This window comes from Cnephaeus nilssonii, assembly GCF_951640355.1.
Source record: "Cnephaeus nilssonii genome assembly, chromosome: 22".
In the NCBI taxonomy this organism is placed as follows: domain Eukaryota; kingdom Metazoa; phylum Chordata; class Mammalia; order Chiroptera; family Vespertilionidae; genus Cnephaeus; species Cnephaeus nilssonii.
Genome location: NC_137093.1, coordinates 25,992,499 through 26,009,803, shown reverse-complemented (window position 1 = coordinate 26,009,803; position 17,305 = coordinate 25,992,499). Strand labels below are relative to the sequence as shown.

The window sequence follows — 17,305 nt, the reverse complement described above, 5'->3', positions numbered from 1 at the left end:
AGGACAAGCGAACAAGCACTCTGGGTTCCGGGCACAGACAACTCACCTCAAAAACGGGGGCCACTTTTTCATTTGGGCTTGCCCGTACTTGGATGTTTGGTTCAATACAAAAGAACGTCTTGCCTGGCCAGTGTGGCTCAGTGGTTGAACTCGACTTATGAACCGGGAGGTCACGGTTGATTCCCGGTCAGGGCACATGCCCGGGTTGCAGGCTCGATCCCCGGTGTGGGGGCGTGCAGGAGGTAGCCGATCCATGATTCTCTCTCACCGTGGATGTTTCTATCTGTCTCCCTCTCCCTTCCTCTCTGAAATCAGTACAAACATATTTATTTTTTTAAAAGGAATTTTCAAATCGCCTACTTCCCCTACCTGCCCCGACCCTCCATATTTGACCCTGGCGTTCTAGGAAGCGGCACCTGTTTCCTCGGTGGGTTCGAGGACTCTGTGTGGGTCACTGTGAACCCCGAGGGACATGCTGCCAATCTGAGGGCCGCTCCGAGGGCAAGAGCCTTCCTAACCTCAGTGGGGTGGGGTGTTCAGAGTGTCTCCCTGACCTGAACCCCACTTCCCAGAGGGCAGCCCAGAGCCCACGGCCTTCCCCCGGAGAGACAGGGCCCCCACGCTCTGGCTGCCGAGGCCTGGGGTGCTGTGCTGACTGCACTGGGGAGAAGCCGGGAGTGGGAGCCCACGCTCCAGGGTCCTGTCTCTGCCATGTGATCATAACAGTCATTGAAGCCCCCAATTTTCAAGGAGCCAAGAGGGCACCCCCCACCCCCCCCCGGGTCTGTCTATCTCCTCAGCCAGGCCCGACACTGCGGGAGTCACTTTCCCTCTTTGACACCAGCCTCTTTATGTGCAAAGCAGAGCTGACAACAAAACATATCAACGCCCTCAGAGCTACGCAAGGAAGTGTCCAGCGAGTGCACGCTCCTAAATGTCATCAGTGTTGCCACTTCCAGCACCGTTTCCCCCAGGACCCAGCGTACTTACCCACCTTCTTCCCCGCCCAGGGGCACCTGCCCTCTCTCTGCTCCCGGGACCTGCACGCTCCCTCGCAGGAGGCATCAGGACGCTGGCGCATGTGCCTAATCAACACTTTAATCACTTCAAAGGTAGGCTTTTTTTTTTTTAATTGTTTGAAGTATTACAAATAGTAGTACGTATGTCTCTTTTTTTTCCCCCCATTGACCTCCCCCCGGCCTCCCCTACCCCCCAAAGGTAGGCTTTGAGCAGCCCTGCAGGGTCCTCACCAGCTGCTATGCCACGTCTGGCTCTGGGGCCGCCGCCCTGACAGGGGACCTGAGAGCTGGGTTCAAGGCTCAGCCCCTGGGCGGCACCGGGCTCCTGGTAGGACCCAACCCCACAGCGGGGGGTCCTCACACTGCCAGCGGCCAACAGACTTCTTGTGCTAAGGGGTCTGAGATGCTGCATGCCCTTCAGACCATGAGTGCCCTTCGTGGGATGCCCACAGGGCCAGGCTGGGCCAGACCCAGCAGACAGACATCCCGGGGAGGGAGCCTGGCTCCCGACTCCCAGGTGGGCAGTGGCTTAGGAGCCGTGCAGGGGTGGTGGCTGGCTGATCCGGGGACATTGCTCCAAGTGCAGGGCCAGACACGTGCCTGGACGGCGGAGGGTAGAGGTGCAGAGATTGTTCGAGGCGGCCGGGGGAGGTGAGCTGGGGGCTACCAGGTGACCAGCCTCAGCTCGATGGTCTCTCCATCCTTGGGTCTGTAGTCAGCAATACCTGCAGAGACAGGTGGAGCAGGGGTGTTAACAGGGCCAAGGCCTCCTCCCCGCCGCCGCCCCATCTCATCTGGACCTCCAGCCGAGGTCAGGGTCCGTCAGATCTGCTCAGGTGTCCAGAGCCAGGTGACCCTCTGAACTCAGCTGTGACCTCGGGTCCCTGAGGCCCACAGCCTCATTTTGCAGTGGGGCAGCCCCCAGAGGGTGGGGGTAGGGGGAGGCACACTGGATAACCAACGCAAGGTGAGAGGAACCAGGGACCCTGACAGCGCCCGGTGGGCACGGTCTCCATCGTCCCCGAGGGGCTGCCAGGAAGAGGGGCTTGCTCGGTGAGGTCTGGAGGGAGAGCCAGGACCAGGCAGGACTCCCAGGAGCCAGCCTCCACTCACTGGAGACAACCCAGGCCCCAGCTCTGTCACTCCCTGTGGGCGTGGCTTTGGTCGGATTATTTAACCTCGGTGAGTGCTGGTGTCCCATTCCTGAAAGAGGGATAATGAAGACATCGCTAATGGGGCCCTCCCTCTCCCTATGGGGGTGGGCTCCCTGCTGGACTGGAGGGCCAAGGGGTGGGAGGTGGAGGACTGAGCCTACTGGGCCCTCCCCCCGGGCTGCATCCTCCGGTCCTTATCAGTGATAGTGGCTTCCTCTGCTACCCTTTCGTTTAATTTATCAATCTGTTCAGAAGCCAGGCAGGAAAGAAGAATGCCTCTCCTGGGGCTCCCCCAGAAAGTCCCCACCTCCCATAAAGCACTGGGCCCCGTGGGTGGGACATGGTAAGCGCTGACTAGAAGTCCCGGGTAGCAGGAGCAGGGACAGATGGCCTTTAGGAGTCTGCCTGCACCCCGATGTTCACAGCAGCACAATTCACCAGAGCTAAGACTTGGAAACAGCCTAAGTGCCCATCCGCAGACGAGTGGATTAGAAAACTGTGGTCCATCTACACAATGGAATACTACGCCGCTATAAAAAAAAAAGAAGAGGCTTTTACCATTTGCAACAGCACGGATGGAACAGGGGAAGTATTATGCTAAGCAAAATAAACCCGTCGGAGACACGGAGAAAGATAAATATCACACGATCTCACTCATGTGTGGGATCTAATGATCAACATAAACTGATGAAGAAAAGTGGGTCCAGAGACAGGGTAGCACTGAGCAGACCGTCCGGCCTCGGAGGGAAGGCGGGGTGGGGGTGGGGAGGGGGGTTTGAGATCAACCAAAGGACATGTATGCATGCAGCATGCATATTAGCATAACCAATGGACACAGACACTGTGGGGGCTTGTTCTCGGGGGTGGGAGTGGCGGGGGCGAGTCAATCAGGGAAAAAAGGAGACATGTGATATTTCAAACAATTAAAAAAAAAAGGAGTCTGTGTGGTGGTGACTGGGCTGTTGTACAAAGATGCTCATGACAGTGTGGGGCAGAAGATGTAAAATTGGAGACAACCTAGCGGTCCACCCATCCCTCTCCATTCCTTCCTTCCTTCCTTCCTTCCTTCCTTCCTTCCTTCCTTCCTTCCTTCCTTCCTTTCTTTTTTCTTTTTTTGTTAATTCTCACTCGAGGATATTTTTTCCATGATTTTTAGGGAAAGTGGAAGAGAGAGGGAAAGACAGAGAGAAACGTCGATGTGAGAGAAACACATCGATAGGTTGCCTCCTGCACGCGCCCCAACCAGGGCCCGGGCCGGGGAGGAGCCTGCAAGCTTGAGCATCAATGATCATGTGAGGCTGGGGCCCAGGAAGGTTTGAGGGGAAGCTGGGATGAGCTGTCAGAGCCTCACTCTTGGGGACAGGGCTGGTGTGGGGGGCACACCCAGAGGTGGCCGGCCGCCAGACTCACCTTGCTGCAGCGGGGTGTCGGGGGCTCGGACAAGCTGCCAGAACTCACGCTCTCCTACTTCTTTCCCCATCACAGAGGTCAGGTAGGGGCCGGACAAGCTGGCCTGGGTTCCATACCTGCCAAAGGGACAGGCAACGAGGGGGAAAAGGTGACTCTGGCTCCCAGCGACCCAAGGACAGAAGTAGGAACTCGGGGCCAGGGCTAGCCAAACCCCGGGGTCTGGGTGACTTGATGGAAGGCACTCAACTTCTCTGGGCCAGATTCCCCACTGGTAACATGAGAAGCACCCCCATCTTATTTAGGCGTGACCCCGTTTCAGGGATGTAGGGTCGGGTGGGGTGAGGGCCGGGAGGTGGTGGGGGGGGGGGTCTCACATGAATCCTCCGAGCTCCTGGGCCTTCATCAGGACATCTTCCAAGGAGGACCCCGCAGGCACGGAGATGGAGTGTCTGTATGGCGGCCAGACACTGGGGACCTTCAGCAGCACATGGATGAACTCTGGGACTTGCAACAGTGAGGGGGTCACTGTCGCTGGCTCCAACATGACTGTGCCCGGGAGAGAGGCAGGGTCAGCTGGTGTGAGGGCAGGGGGCCTGGGTGTCAGCTCTCCTTTCTTCCCTTGAAGACCTTGGAACCTACCAGGACTTCCTCCTTCCTTATGTCCCATCCCCATCAACACCACCACTGCCTGCTCAGCCGAAACCTGGCCTCCATCCCAGGCCACCCCCGTACCTTAGCCCCCACGTCCCCAGCCACCCAAGATCAGGCCCCTCAATGGTTTCTCTGCCTCCAGTATCCCCCCTCTCACCAACCTGCTACACAGCACCAAGAGTACAGTGGTTCTCAACCTTTCTAATGCCGCGACCCTTTAATACAGTTCCTCATGTTGTGGTGACCCCCGACCATAAAATTATTAATATTTTTTAATATATTTTATTGATTTTTTACAGAGAGGAAGGGAGAGGGATAGAGAGTTAGAAACATCAATGAGAGAGAAACATCGATCAGCTGCCTCCTGCACACCCCCCACTTGGGATGTGCCTGCAACCAAGGTACATGCCCCTGACCGGGATTGAACCCGGGACTCTTGAGTCCGCAGGCCGATGCTCTATCCACTGAGCCAAACCAGTTAGGGCCATAAAATTATTTTCGTTGTTACTTCATAACTGTAATTTTGCTACTGTTAGTGAATCATAATGTAAATATCTGCGTTTTCCGATGGTCTTAGGCGACCCACAGGTTGAGAACCGCTGCTGTAGAGCCTAAGACCATCGGAAAACGCAGATATTTACATTACGATTCATTAACAGTAGCAAAATTACAGTTATGAAGTAGCAACGAAAATAATTTTATGGTGGGGGGTCACCACAACATGAGGAACTGTATTAAAGGGTCGCAGCACTAGAGAGGTTGAGAACCACTGCTCTAGAATCTGCATTTGCTCAGATCGCTCCCCTGTCCTCTCTGAGGGTCTCCTCTCCTTTGCATTCTCCTGCCTGCCACTCCAGTCCATCCTCCCAGGCCCCACTCTTCACCCCGATCCCAGTCTTTACACCTCTGTGCCTTTGCTCCTGTGGCCTCCTCTCTGCCCTCCCTTTCCTCTTCTCCACCTGCACATCCCACTCACCCACGCAAGTCCCTCTCCCAGAGGAAGCCCTGACTCCGGCTGCTCACTGGGACTCATTATCTATAAATATAAACGCCTAAGCGACCGAACCATGAAATGACCGAACGACCAGTCGCTATGACACACACTGACCACCAGGGGGCAGATGCTCAAAGCAGGAGCTGCCCCCTGGTGGTCCGTGCACTCCCACAGCCAACCTCCTGCAGCCGGCCAACCTCCCGCAGTCCCTCCCCTACCTCGGCCAGCTGGCCCTGATCGGCCCCAATCGCCAGCCAGGCCGAGGGACCCCACCCGTGCACAAATTCGTGCACCGGGCCTCTAGTAATGGATAAGAGCTAACCAAAATGTGTCACTCCCCATCCATTCATTCACTCACTCCCTGAAGCATTGATCACAGAAGGGCGGGAGATTCCTGGCCTGCTCCGAGCTCTCCATTTGGTGTCTCCCTCCCCACACGGTGAGCTGTTAGGAGCTGTGATCACATCTTAGTGGCCAGTGTGTCCCACGCACACCCACAAACCCCTGTTGACCCAACAAATCGGGACCAAGCAGCCGCCCCTCACTGGGCCACACAGACTCCCAGGAGCGCCCTGCAGACTGAGAACAGCCGAGCTCCCGTGAGCGGCGTGGCTACTACCTCTCGGTGCCAGGCAGTCCGGGGAGATGAGGTCCACATAGCTCTTGTGGTTCAGGACAGGGAGCAGCTGGGAAATCATGAGGGCGTTCTGGAAGGCCCCGTCCTGCAGGCTGGCCAACAGAGCGGCCCTCGCGTTGAGGCAGGCTGTGCCCAACTCCGTCCCGGGCATAGGGGAGGTCATCAGCAGCTGGTGACAGCGTGGGGGAGAGGAGGAGGCGGCGGATCAGCCAGCAGGGAGAAGCCAGGCCTCCCGGCGCCTGACGAGCCCGCCTCCCACCAAGCCACCAGGTGGAGCCCAGTCCCAGAGCCTCCGTCCCACCTGCAGCGCCAGAGGGGTGCTGTAGACGTTCCCAAAGTAGCCCTCGGGGGTCTGGGCCCTCAGGATCTTCTCCTGCGCTGTCCTGATGGCCAGGGTGATCCGGTGTCTCAGATCGAAGTTGAGGTAGGAGCGCTCCAGACAGGTGAAGGCCAAGCCCGCTATGGCCACGGTGTCTGCGGGGGACAGAGCCGATGGGAGCTGGGGGTCAGGATCCCAGCCCAACGCCAACGCCGGTCACAATCGCTGCACCACACACAAGCCCTCGCTGTTTTGCTCCCGATGGACTAGAAAAGCACGGGTCCCAAGGAAAGGTGAGCAGGGGGCCCAAGCGGGTGGAGGCCTTCCACTGGGGGTCCGGCCCACTCACCCACAGAGAGGTGGCCCTGGTGGAGGTGGTGGTCATGTTCCACGGCATAGAGGAGCTTGCCGACCACGCTGTCGTGGACCCGCTTCTGGTGAACACACAGGGCCAGGATGCTCAGGCCGTACTGGTAGTAGCTGGTGTGGGGGCGGCCCTTGTGATCGTGCCCTGAGAGGGGAAAACCAAGGGGTGAGGGTGGCACCCCAGGCCCGAGGGGTTGTCTCTCTCCATCCCCTCCCAGCAACCAGCCCCACCAGCACACAGGACCCTGGGCCTGTACTTTCCAACACCCTCCTCTGGGTCATGGGATCCTTTGCCCCTTCGACCCAGGCTCGCTGAGGCCCCGGGAAGCATCAGGCACTGTGCTTGGAGGTATAAAGCGGTGACAACAGGCAGGCGCCATGCACCCGGGGCCTCCGATTAGCACAGTCCACGCTCAGGGGAACACAATCAGAACTGAGATGTGGACGAGGTCCGAGGGCCGGTGTAACAGAGGTCTTTGAGTATCTGGGGAGTCAGGGCAGGAGTCTCCAAGGAGGTGATGCTGGGAGGGGCGGTGGGAGAGAGCTAGAGGCGGGTGGGTGGGGGGGAGCCTTCCAGATACAGGGAACATATATGGAGACCCCGATTTGGGAGCTGAGAGGAGGCACGTGTGGCTGGAGCCCATGGAGTGGCTGAGCCAGGGAGTAGGCGGGCAGAGCCTGGAGAGCAAAAAAAATGGCAGACAGCCTGGGCCTGTGGGCTGTGAACACAGCAGTGAGCAAGCACCTGCAGGGTTTAAGTGGCACTAAAAGATCGGATTGGTATTTAAAATGCTCGCTCTGTGGGTGCCGGGTCAAGGCCGGAGGAGGAAAGTTGGCAGAAAGCGGACGAGGAGTCACTAAGAAGAAGGCTGTGTGGTTGCCCCAGAGGTGGATAGTCAGGTCCATCTTGGCAGCTGAGCAGCAACACTTGACAACCGAGGGCATGTGGAGTGCAGGAAAGGCTTGATCCAGGAAGGCCACCGGGGCGGGCCCACGCCTCTACGTGGATAGTGAGGTAAGGAGAACGGAGGGCAGGAGCGAGGCCTGGAGAGAAAGCCCACCGTTCCGATGAGCCCCCCCCTGGCAGACGGCGCCCCCTCACCAATGGACCTCTTCTCGTCCTCCAGGAACCGCTTCAACTGGGAGACCAGCCTGTCCCCCTTGTGGCCTCCGATAAACTCGCAGTTGGCCTTGAGAGCGAGCATGTAGAGAGCCAGTTGGCCCATGGAGGGCTTGGCCTGGAGGTCACCATTGTCATCGCTGGGGGCAAGCCTAGGACAAAGTCAGTTAGCAACACTTCCAGGAGAAAATGCCACCCAGGGAAGCCTGGCGTGGGATGCCGCCCCCTTCCCCACCAACATCACAAAGTGGGGAAAAAATACCAGCGGTTGGAAAACTTGCTAGAACCTTCCCCAAAACAGATATAGTCAGTCAGGTAAGCTGTGAGGTGGATGCCACACATATTTCATAACGGTGAAAAACTAAACTCAAGGACAAACTCTGAGCGTCCTCCCATCCAAATGGCCTGAGCTTGCCCCATGTTGGTCACCCTTCGCCCACGTATCTTCCCTTCCTTTCTCCTCCCAGCCCTGCATCTACTGCTCAAGACGGAGTCCAAGAAGGAGATGCTCCGTGATGCTCCTGATCCTTCATCTCTCATCCAAACTCCCACACTGGACCTCAGAACAGGCCTCCCTTTATCCCCTAGAAAGGGAGCACAGAGTCAGATGCTGCTTCTGAGCTCAGTGTGGAGGAAGAGTGTGGTCATGGATTAGTGATGTCTGCCCCAGGCATGGAATAGGAGCACAGACACAGATGCTGCTTCTGAGCTCAGTTTGGAGGAGTGTGGTCATGGATTAGTGATGTCTGCCCCAGGCATGGAATAGGAGCACAGACACAGATGCTGCTTCTGAGCTCAGTTTGGAGGAGTGTGGTCATGATTAGTGATGTCTGCCCCAGGCATGGAATAGGAGCACAGACAGATGCTGCTTCTGAGCTCAGTTTGGAAGAGTGTGGTCATGGATTAGTGATGTCTGCCCCAGGCATGGAATAGGAGCACAGACACAGATGCTGCTTCTGAGCTCAGTTTGGAGGAGTGTGGTCATGGATTAGTGATGTCTGCCCCAGGCATGGAATAGGAGCACAGACACAGATGCTGCTTCTGAGCTCAGTGTGGAGGAAGAGTGTGCTCATGCCTCAGGTACAGGAGGGTGCAGAAGCAGCACAAGGACCCTGTATTGGCATCTCCAGTCTAGTCAAACCAATTCCATTCAACTGACGGAAAAAGGTGCAAGGGAGGTGAAACGTGTCTAAGGTCTCCCAACCGATCAGTGACAGGCCCCAACCAATATGCAGGTCTCCCGTCTCTTAGGATATGGAGCAAGACGAGGGCGGGGGGAGGGGTGTGTGTGTGGGGGAAGAGAAGCAAGAGCATGGCAATACCTCAGGAGGCTCTGCTGGTAATCGACCTTGAGGCTGTGTAGGTAGAGGGCCTCCTTGGTGCTGGCCTCCAGGCTGGAGAGGCGCAGGCCCACGTAGATACTGGGGTTTAGGTGCTCCAGAGAGAGCCGGTCCATCCAGGGCAAGAGGCGTTGGCCGAGACTCTGCACCAGGCTGCTGTCCACCTCGGGTATGTCTGAAGAAAGAGACCAGGCCACGTGAGGTCGCAGGGGCAGGCCACCAGCAAGGAACTGCTTTTCCCTCACCAGGGCCTCCTCCTAGGAATACATGTCCCCACTCCACCTCCACCAAACACACGCTGCTCTATGGGGAAATCTGGCCATCAAGAAAGGCAGAGCGGTGAAGGGTCGAAAGCAGATTATCCCCAAACAGCGGTTGGCGTGGGCCAGGCAAGGGTGGTAGGTCGAGGACAGAGGAAGCTGGTTGCCAGGCAACTACTCTGCCCCTCAGGAGTGACAGAGAGACTGGAGGCCAAGCCATGTGGGGTGCCCCCCCAGGCACCATGCCTGACCTCCTCTGGTCCTCACGCCAGCCCCTTGATGAAGGGACTGTCATCATTGCTTTGCACGCTCACCTCGGTCCAGCCTCTTCCCTTAGGGAAGGTACCTGAGCTGAGCAGGTGGCTTTGCAGTCACCTTGGACTGGACTTCTCCCCACCTACGGCCTCCAGGTCGCTGCAGGGCTGCGCTCTGTCCTCTGTGCCCTGTCCCAGGATCTGAGCAGGCGGCCCCTCCCAAAGGAGCTGCCGGTGGAGTGCGTCCTGGGCCTCCTCTCACTCCCAGGCCCCATCTCTTCCGGTTTGGGTCCTACCGTCTTACATCTGTTTTCACCAAACCATAGATCTCTCTCTCTTTTTTAAAAAATATATTTTTATTTTGATTTTTTACAGAGAGGAAGGGAGAGGGAAAGAGAGTTAGAAACATCAATCAGCTGCCTCCTGCACACCCCCCAACGGGGATGTGCCCACAACCAAGGTACATGCCCTTGACTGGAATTGAACCTGGGACCCTTCAGTCCGCAGGCCGACGCTCTATCCACTGAGCCACACCGGTCAGGGCCAAATCATAGATCTCTTTTGCTATGAAAGCAAGAAGGCAGGGGGAGTGGAATGGGGGAGGTAAGTATAAGGGCTCTTCTTACCCTTTCTATCTTAGAATCTTTCTGTGTATTTGTCTCCATTTCTGTCTGTCTGTCTGTGTATCTGTCTCCATTTCTCTCTCTCTCTCTCTCTGACCAGCCTGTCTCTCTCTCTCTGATCATCTGTCCCCTCCACATTCCTTTCCTTTTCTCTTTTCTTCATAATGGCGAGGGAATCCCTGCCCCCAGCCGGGGCTCTGACCTCGGGCAGGTGAGTCAGCCGGGGGTGAGGAGAGATAAGAAGAGGAGCTGGAGCAGTAAACAGCCTCCTTAAAAGGAAGGCTCCAGGCAGATTCACTCAGGGTCATAAAGTGCCCGGGGCCCAGCACCCTTCCCCCTGGAGCCTCCTGCGCCCGGGGCGCCCAGCCCTGCCCGCTGAGGCCTGCCTGGCATGGCCGCTCCAAGGCGCAGGAGCCCACCTCGCACAGGTGTTAGTGCAGCATCCCTGTCCGTGTCCCAGAGCGCGGAGCTGGAGAAGCAGGTGCGTGGCGCACACACAGGGGCGGGCTAGGAGCGGTCTTAGCCTGTTTTGCAGGTGAGGGAATCAGGCTGAGAGTGACTAAGTGACTCCGCAGCAGCAAGCAAGCCTACAAACCCCGTCCCGGGCTCTCCAGGCTCCATGGGAAGGGGACTTTGAGGATGCTCCCAATGGCCCTGGCCGGTGTGGCTCAGTGGATAGAGCGTCGGCCTGTGGACCCAAGGGTCCCAGGTTTGATTCTGGTCAAGGGCACGTACGTCGGTTGTAGGCTCCTCCCCGACCCAGGCCCTGGTCGAGGCTCGTGCAGGAGGCAACCAATTGGTGTGTTTCTCTCACACCGATGTTTTTCTCTGTCTTTCCCTCTCTCTGAAAATCAATGGAAAAATCGGGTGAGGATTGAAAATAAAATAAGTAAAATGTTCACCATCAGTGAGGTTGGGGACCAGGTCCTAGTCCTAGGACTCCCCTGGGCACTGTCTAGACAGGAGCCGAGAGTCGAGGGCTACGGGGTCTGGTGGCACCTGAGGGACCCTGGCTGGAGGCTCCTGGTGCCCCTGACCTTGCTCTGGAGTTCTGAGAACCGAGCTGGCAAAGCCAGATTCCTGGAAAGGGGGACCTGGGGCAGGTCACCTCGCCCCTGCAACCTTTGACTGCTTCACCCACCACATGGACACGACCGGACCTGCCTCTCGGCTTCTCCGAGGGTCCCAGGAGACCCTGGTGGTGAAAGGGTATGGCAGGGCATCCGTATGGGCAGAGCACAGAGGGAGGCAGGCAGGTGGGCAGCCCCGGAGTCCAGAGGCTACCCTTCCTGCCTGGCCCCAGGGCCCCCCAAGCCCGTCACCCAGACTCACAGACAGGTCCCGAGAGGCCCCTGGGGTCCGGCCCTGGTACACAAGGAACACAATGCCGGTGTCTCACCGTGGCCCTCCCTGTCCCTCTGGGATGCGTCTCCCCAGCAGGGTCTCCATACTCACTTCCCTCGGCCAGTTTCTTTCTTTCTTTCTTTTTTCAAAAAATATATTTTATTGATTTTTTACAGAGAGGAAGGGAGAGGGATAGAGAGTTAGAAACATCGATGAGAGAGAAACATCGATCAGCTGCCTCCTGCACACTCCCCACTGGGGATGTGCCTGCAACCAAGGTACATGCCCTTGACTGGAATCGAACCTGGGGCCCTTGAGTCCGCAGGCCGACGCTCTATCCACAGAGCCAAACCGGTTAGGGCTCGGCCAGTTTCTTTTCCTCTTTTTGTATTTCAGTTCCCGTGTTGCCCTCAGCTCCTTGGAGATCCTGCCCCAACCTCTCTCCCCGAGTCGGTGGCCTCGTGCTTACCTCAGCCCCCCCCCCCCACACCCACACACACCCACACACACACACACACAGTCCCGATTTGCCTCTTGACTGCCTTGGGGAGTCCCTCCACTAGAACGGAAGCTGTAGGAGGACAGGGAGTGGCTCTGTCTCGCTCTCTGTTCTTTCCCCAAACCCTGACCCCACGCCTGTCACCGGAAGGCTCAACGTTGACTGGATCAACGCACAAATGACCGAATGGACGGAGGCGATCGCGTCGGGCGGGGGGAGTCGGACGTATCATTCATCTCAACACCATGTGCGAAAGGCTGAGGCCCAGCTGAGCCCCGGCCAAGCCCAAACTGCTGTGAGAGCCCAAAGAGGCAGGCCGATTCCTCGTACCCCGTCCCACATCGGCACCTCGGTTTCCCCAGCGAGAGAAGGAGGCGCTCGAACAAGAGGATCCTTTCTCCTAAGGACCCAGGAGGAAAGAGGCATGGGGGGGCGGGGGGGGGGGTCTGGTACTTACTGCAGATGTCAGCGAGCGCCCCCAGCGCCCCCAGCAGCAGGAGGAGCGCCCCGAGGCGCCCCATGGCAGCGGCAGGTGGGTGAGCAGCCGGCGGGGACCTGGACGGGCAGAAGCTGTCCTGGCCACGGCTGGTCGCTGCTCCCAGAGGCAGGTCCCTGTCACTGATTAATCTCTCCACGTCTGGCAGCGCGCTGCGAGGTCAGCAGAAACACAAAAACGGGGCAAGGTCTGTCGCCGCCGAGGGGAGAGGAAGGCCAAAGAGCAGAGGAAGGAAGGTCACCGCGGCCTTCCTGGAGGTAGGGGCGAGGGGAGGGCGAGGGCGAGCAGGGGTGGTGTGGGACGTTTCGAGGCCAGCCACATTTTGTCCTTCTGTCCCGAGAGCCCGCCATCGGATCTGCCCAAGTCTACCTAACTGCACCTGTTAGGTCCCCCCCCCCCCCCAAAACTGGTCCAGCGGTGCACGGGCCGTGTGTGTGTGGGGGGTGCCTACCTGCGGCCCCTCACAGAAGGAGACCCTGGAAGAGCCGACACAGGCCCGGGACAGGGAGCAGAACGGGGGGAAAGCTGCGGTGGTCACGTGATCGAGACTGCAGCAGTCAGCTGTTCTCTGCCCGCCCAGAAGGGTGGGGCTGGCTGAATCGGGGACCAGCCGGGCTCGATTTTTTTTTAACCGACCGGGAAACTTGGAAGCTCCCTGGAGACCAAACAAAACAAGTTAAGGGACAGGATGTAATCATTTGAGACACAAAGCCGTGGGCAGCCGCGAGGTTGTTTATCAGGACTAGGAAAGTAACCTTCAAAAAAAAAAAAAATCTCTGCAAGGAGAGAAAAGGAAGGACTTCTCATCTGCCCGGCCCCACAGGCGGATCCGTGTACTAGGGTTAATGCTGGCCATGCTGTGTGACCTTGGCCAGGTCGCTTGACCTCTCTGAAGTGAAAACACTTTCTCCTGTGTGAGAGGAAAGAGTTGGGTGACATCCTTCTAATGAAGCTCCCTTCCAGCTCCACTTGTGAAGATGTCCAGCCCTTAAAACGCCTCCAATCATTTCCAAATCAGCGTTTTTATTGCCATCATTTTATGGCAAATAGCCAAGGTTCATTCTTTCAAGATAATGTTTTGTGGGGGATTTTTTTTGTGCCTGACTTATCACAAGTCAAGCTCTTGATATAGATAAATACAGTCATATACCTCATTTCAATCAAGGATGGCCTGTATATACAATGGTAGTCTCATAAGCTTATAATGGAGCTGAACAAATTCTATTGCCCAGAGCCCTAACCGGTTTGGCTCAGTGGATAGAGCGTCGGCCTGCGGACTGAGGGGTCCTGGGTTCGATTTCAGTCAAGGGCATGTACCTTGGTTGCGGGCACATCCCCAGTGGGGGGCGTGCAGGAGGCAGCTGATTGATGTTTCTCGCTCATCGATGTTTCTAACTCTCTGTCCCTCTCCCTTCCTCTCTGTAAAAAAATCAATAAAAATATATTTAAAAACAATTCTATTGCCCAGTGATGTTGAAGCCACCATAGCATCATAGTGCAGATGCTGTAAAAACCAATGAGGCCGTGGTTGAGATGTCAAACAACTCTAACCCTGGGTGTGGATGCGGATGGCATTGAGGGGCTCCTAGCGGTCCTTCTTGAGGAACTGCCTAGTGAGGAGTTGTGGGAACTGGATCAGGAATGCATAGCTAAAGAAGACACAGAGAGCCCTAGCTGGTGTGGCTAAGTGGGTAGCGTGTTAGCCTGTGGACTGAAGGGTCCCAGGTTGGATCCCGGTCAAGGGCACTTGCCCGAATTGTGGGCTCGATCCCCAGTAGGGGGCGTGCAGGAGGCGGCTGATCCAGGATTCTCTCTCATCATTGATGTTTCTATCGTTCTCTTCCTTCCTGTCTGAAATCAATTAAAAATATATATTTTTTAAAAGCCATGTGGTAAGATGGGGATCTGGCACTGGCTCGCTCGCTGCTTGACAAGCAAAGAGGTGCCAACCTAGACAACCTTGGCCTATGGGGCTGCTGCTCTAACCAACTGAGCTCCCCAGCCAGAGCTGAACACGTTTTATTGCAGTGTCACTGACGTAAAAATTAACGTACAGTTAACGAACGACATATTGACAAGCATATACAACTGGGAAACCATGGCCACAATCAAGATTATGAACATGCCCATCACCCTGAGAAGTTTCCTCCTGCTCCTCTGTAATGTCTCCCTCTCACCCACTGGATCCCCCATCCCTAGGTATCCATTGATCTACTTTCTGTCACTTTCCAGAACTTTATATTAACAGAACCATTCCGTATATAACATTTTTTTCCTGGCTTCCTCCATTCAGCATAATTACTTTGAGATCTGTCCGTGTTGCCCTATGTATTTTTATTGCTGAGTAATATTCCGTTGTATGGATAGACCAACGTTTGTTTATCCGCTCACCTGCTGGTGGACATCTGGCTTTTACAGATTGGCTTCTTTCGCGTAGCAACATGCATTTAAAATGTATCCGTGTCTTTTCATGGCTTGAGAACGCATTTCTTTTTATTGCTGAAGAGTATTCCATTTTTTGGATATACCACAGTGTACTGGTTAATAATGCAGATTTTTTTTCAGGAGATGGAGTTACACATATGCTGATATAGATGCGATTTGATATGTATGCTATTTTGTTGAATTGACAACATGCTTCAAAACTTCGTATGTCAAATTTTCTGAAGGTGTTAACATCATAGATATTTTTACGCTTAAAAATGTCGAATTTCGTGCCAAAAAAAAGAGCATTTGCGGGAAGTTTTTTCTTTTTCTTTTCTTTTAAATATATTTTATTGATTTTTTACAGAGAGGAAGGGAGAGGGATAGAGAGTTAGAAACATGGATCAGCTGCCTCCTGCACACCCCCTACTGGGGATGTGCCCGCAACCAAGGTACATGCCCTTGACCAGAATCGAACCTGGGACCCTTGAGTCAGCAGGCCGACGCTCTATCCACTGAACCAAACCGGTTAGGGCCATTTGCAGGAAGTTATAATTCATTACTTTATTTTGAAGAAAAATGTTGCTGAAAGCTTTGGGAAGCTTATGGTGAACATGCTCCATCTCAAGATACTTGTGAATGCTGGTTTAAATGCTTTAAAAGTGGTGATTTCGATGTGAAAGACAAAGAATGTCCAGGTCAACCAAAAAAGTTTGAAGACCAACAATTACAAGCATTATTGGATGAAGATGCATGTCAAACTCAAAAACAACTCGCAGAAAGATTAAACGTTGCTCAGCAAACAATTTCCGATCGTTTACAAGCAATGGGAAAGATTTTAAAGGAAGGAAAATGGGTGTCACATCAACTGAACGAAAGACAAATGGAAAACCGAAAAGTCATCAGTAAAATGTTGCTTCAACGGCATGAAAGAAAGTCTTTTTTGCATCGAATTGTGACTGGTGATGAAAAGTGGATTTATTTTGAGAATCCCAAATGCACGAAATCACGGGTTGATCCAGTTCAACCATCAAAATCGACTGCAAGGCCAAATTGCTTTGGTAAGAAGACAATGCTCTGCCTTTGGTGGGATCAGGAAGGTGTGGTGTAGTATGAGCTTCTAAAAACAGGTGAAACCATTAATACTGATTGCTACCGACAACAAATAATCAATTTGAACCACGCTTTGATCGTAAAACGACCAGAATGGGCCAGAAGACAAGGCAAAGTAATTTTGCTTCATGATAATGCACCATCACACACTTCAAAACCAGTTAAAGACACGTTAAAAGACCTTGCCTGGGAAGTATTAACCCACCTGCTGTATTCACCAGACCTTGCTCCTTCAAATGACCACTTGTTCCCAATTGATGGCACACGTGCTTTCTGAGCAGCACTTCAAAATGTACGAAGAAGTGGAAAACGGGGTCTCTGAATGGTCTGCCTCAAAACAAGAAAAGTTCTATTGGGACGGTATCCACAAATTACCTGAAAGATGGGGGAAATGTGTAGCTAGCGATGGACATTACTTTGAATAAAGCACTTTTGATGTTTCTCTTGAAATTATTATGTTTTCTTTGATTACAAAATCTTAATTTTTAACTGGTTAAAAGCTAATCCGGTACAAGTTAAAAATTCGGATACCGGTTAAAAATGCCGATGAGCCATTAACAGGTTAAAAATGCTGGTTAGCTGTCAACCGAGCTTTCCTCAAACCATTCTGGCGAGTTCCAGCAAGGTCTTTGCCAGCTCACCTTTCCCTACCCAGTTTTCATTTCATTTTTCACTGTTTGTGGAATCGCTGGTTTTTTATTTTATTTTAGCTTTAAAGTAGATAATAAAAGTCACACTATTGGAAACAAGCATTGGCCAATGCCTGTACTGACCTCTAAAGGGTAAGTTCTATGACCATGACCTTGAGCTGGGTCACATTCACAAGGACCTCAAATTTAAAAATTTGAGTCCATCTTCAAATGGAGTTTGAGGTCCTGAGGAAGAACCCATTAAAGACATTTAAAATTTTATCTGCTTTCCAAACCACACTACCTTGGTGTGAATATTTGCTTAAACTTTGTAATTATCCTTTGGAGAATACAATACAAAATTCATGTGTACATATTAAAAGCTCAGATGTGTTAAATGTACATTTAAATCTACTACGAGCTCTGAACTCTGGCCTTTCATCATTTTTCAACCTACCGCTAAGGCTCAGAAAATATAAGTGGCCTCTCTGGTTTCTCTACCCCTGTAGGATCAAAGTCTGCTTTCGCTTTATTTTACCCACGTAACACCTTTATTTTACCCACATAACAGCTTTATTTTACCCACATAACAGCTTTATTTTACCCACATAACTAAAGGAAAAGCCGATGGCCGGCGGCGAACCGAGCGCAAC

The 17,305-nt window shown here is 54.1% G+C and overlaps 1 protein-coding gene across 2 annotated transcripts; it reads right to left on the bottom strand.

Annotated features, from left to right (window-relative positions):
- Positions 1 to 1,190: 1,190 nt before the first annotated feature.
- Positions 1,191 to 13,089, bottom strand: TCN2 (transcobalamin 2). Of its 2 annotated transcripts, none has more exons than XM_079762914.1 (10): positions 12,938 to 13,089; positions 12,448 to 12,638; positions 8,993 to 9,185; positions 7,653 to 7,822; positions 6,534 to 6,695; positions 6,167 to 6,339; positions 5,848 to 6,034; positions 3,958 to 4,129; positions 3,584 to 3,699; positions 1,191 to 1,744 (listed from the first exon to the last, which is right to left on the bottom strand). In XM_079762914.1, exons 2-10 carry the CDS (start codon positions 12,509 to 12,511, stop codon positions 1,683 to 1,685), a joined length of 1,299 nt encoding a protein of 432 aa, XP_079619040.1. In that variant the 5' UTR covers positions 12,512 to 12,638; positions 12,938 to 13,089; the 3' UTR covers positions 1,191 to 1,682. The 2 variants fall into 2 exon arrangements, with proteins under 2 accessions (XP_079619040.1, XP_079619041.1); XM_079762915.1 differs by having other exon boundaries at positions 12,448 to 12,675; positions 12,938 to 13,049.
- Positions 13,090 to 17,305: the final 4,216 nt, after the last annotated feature.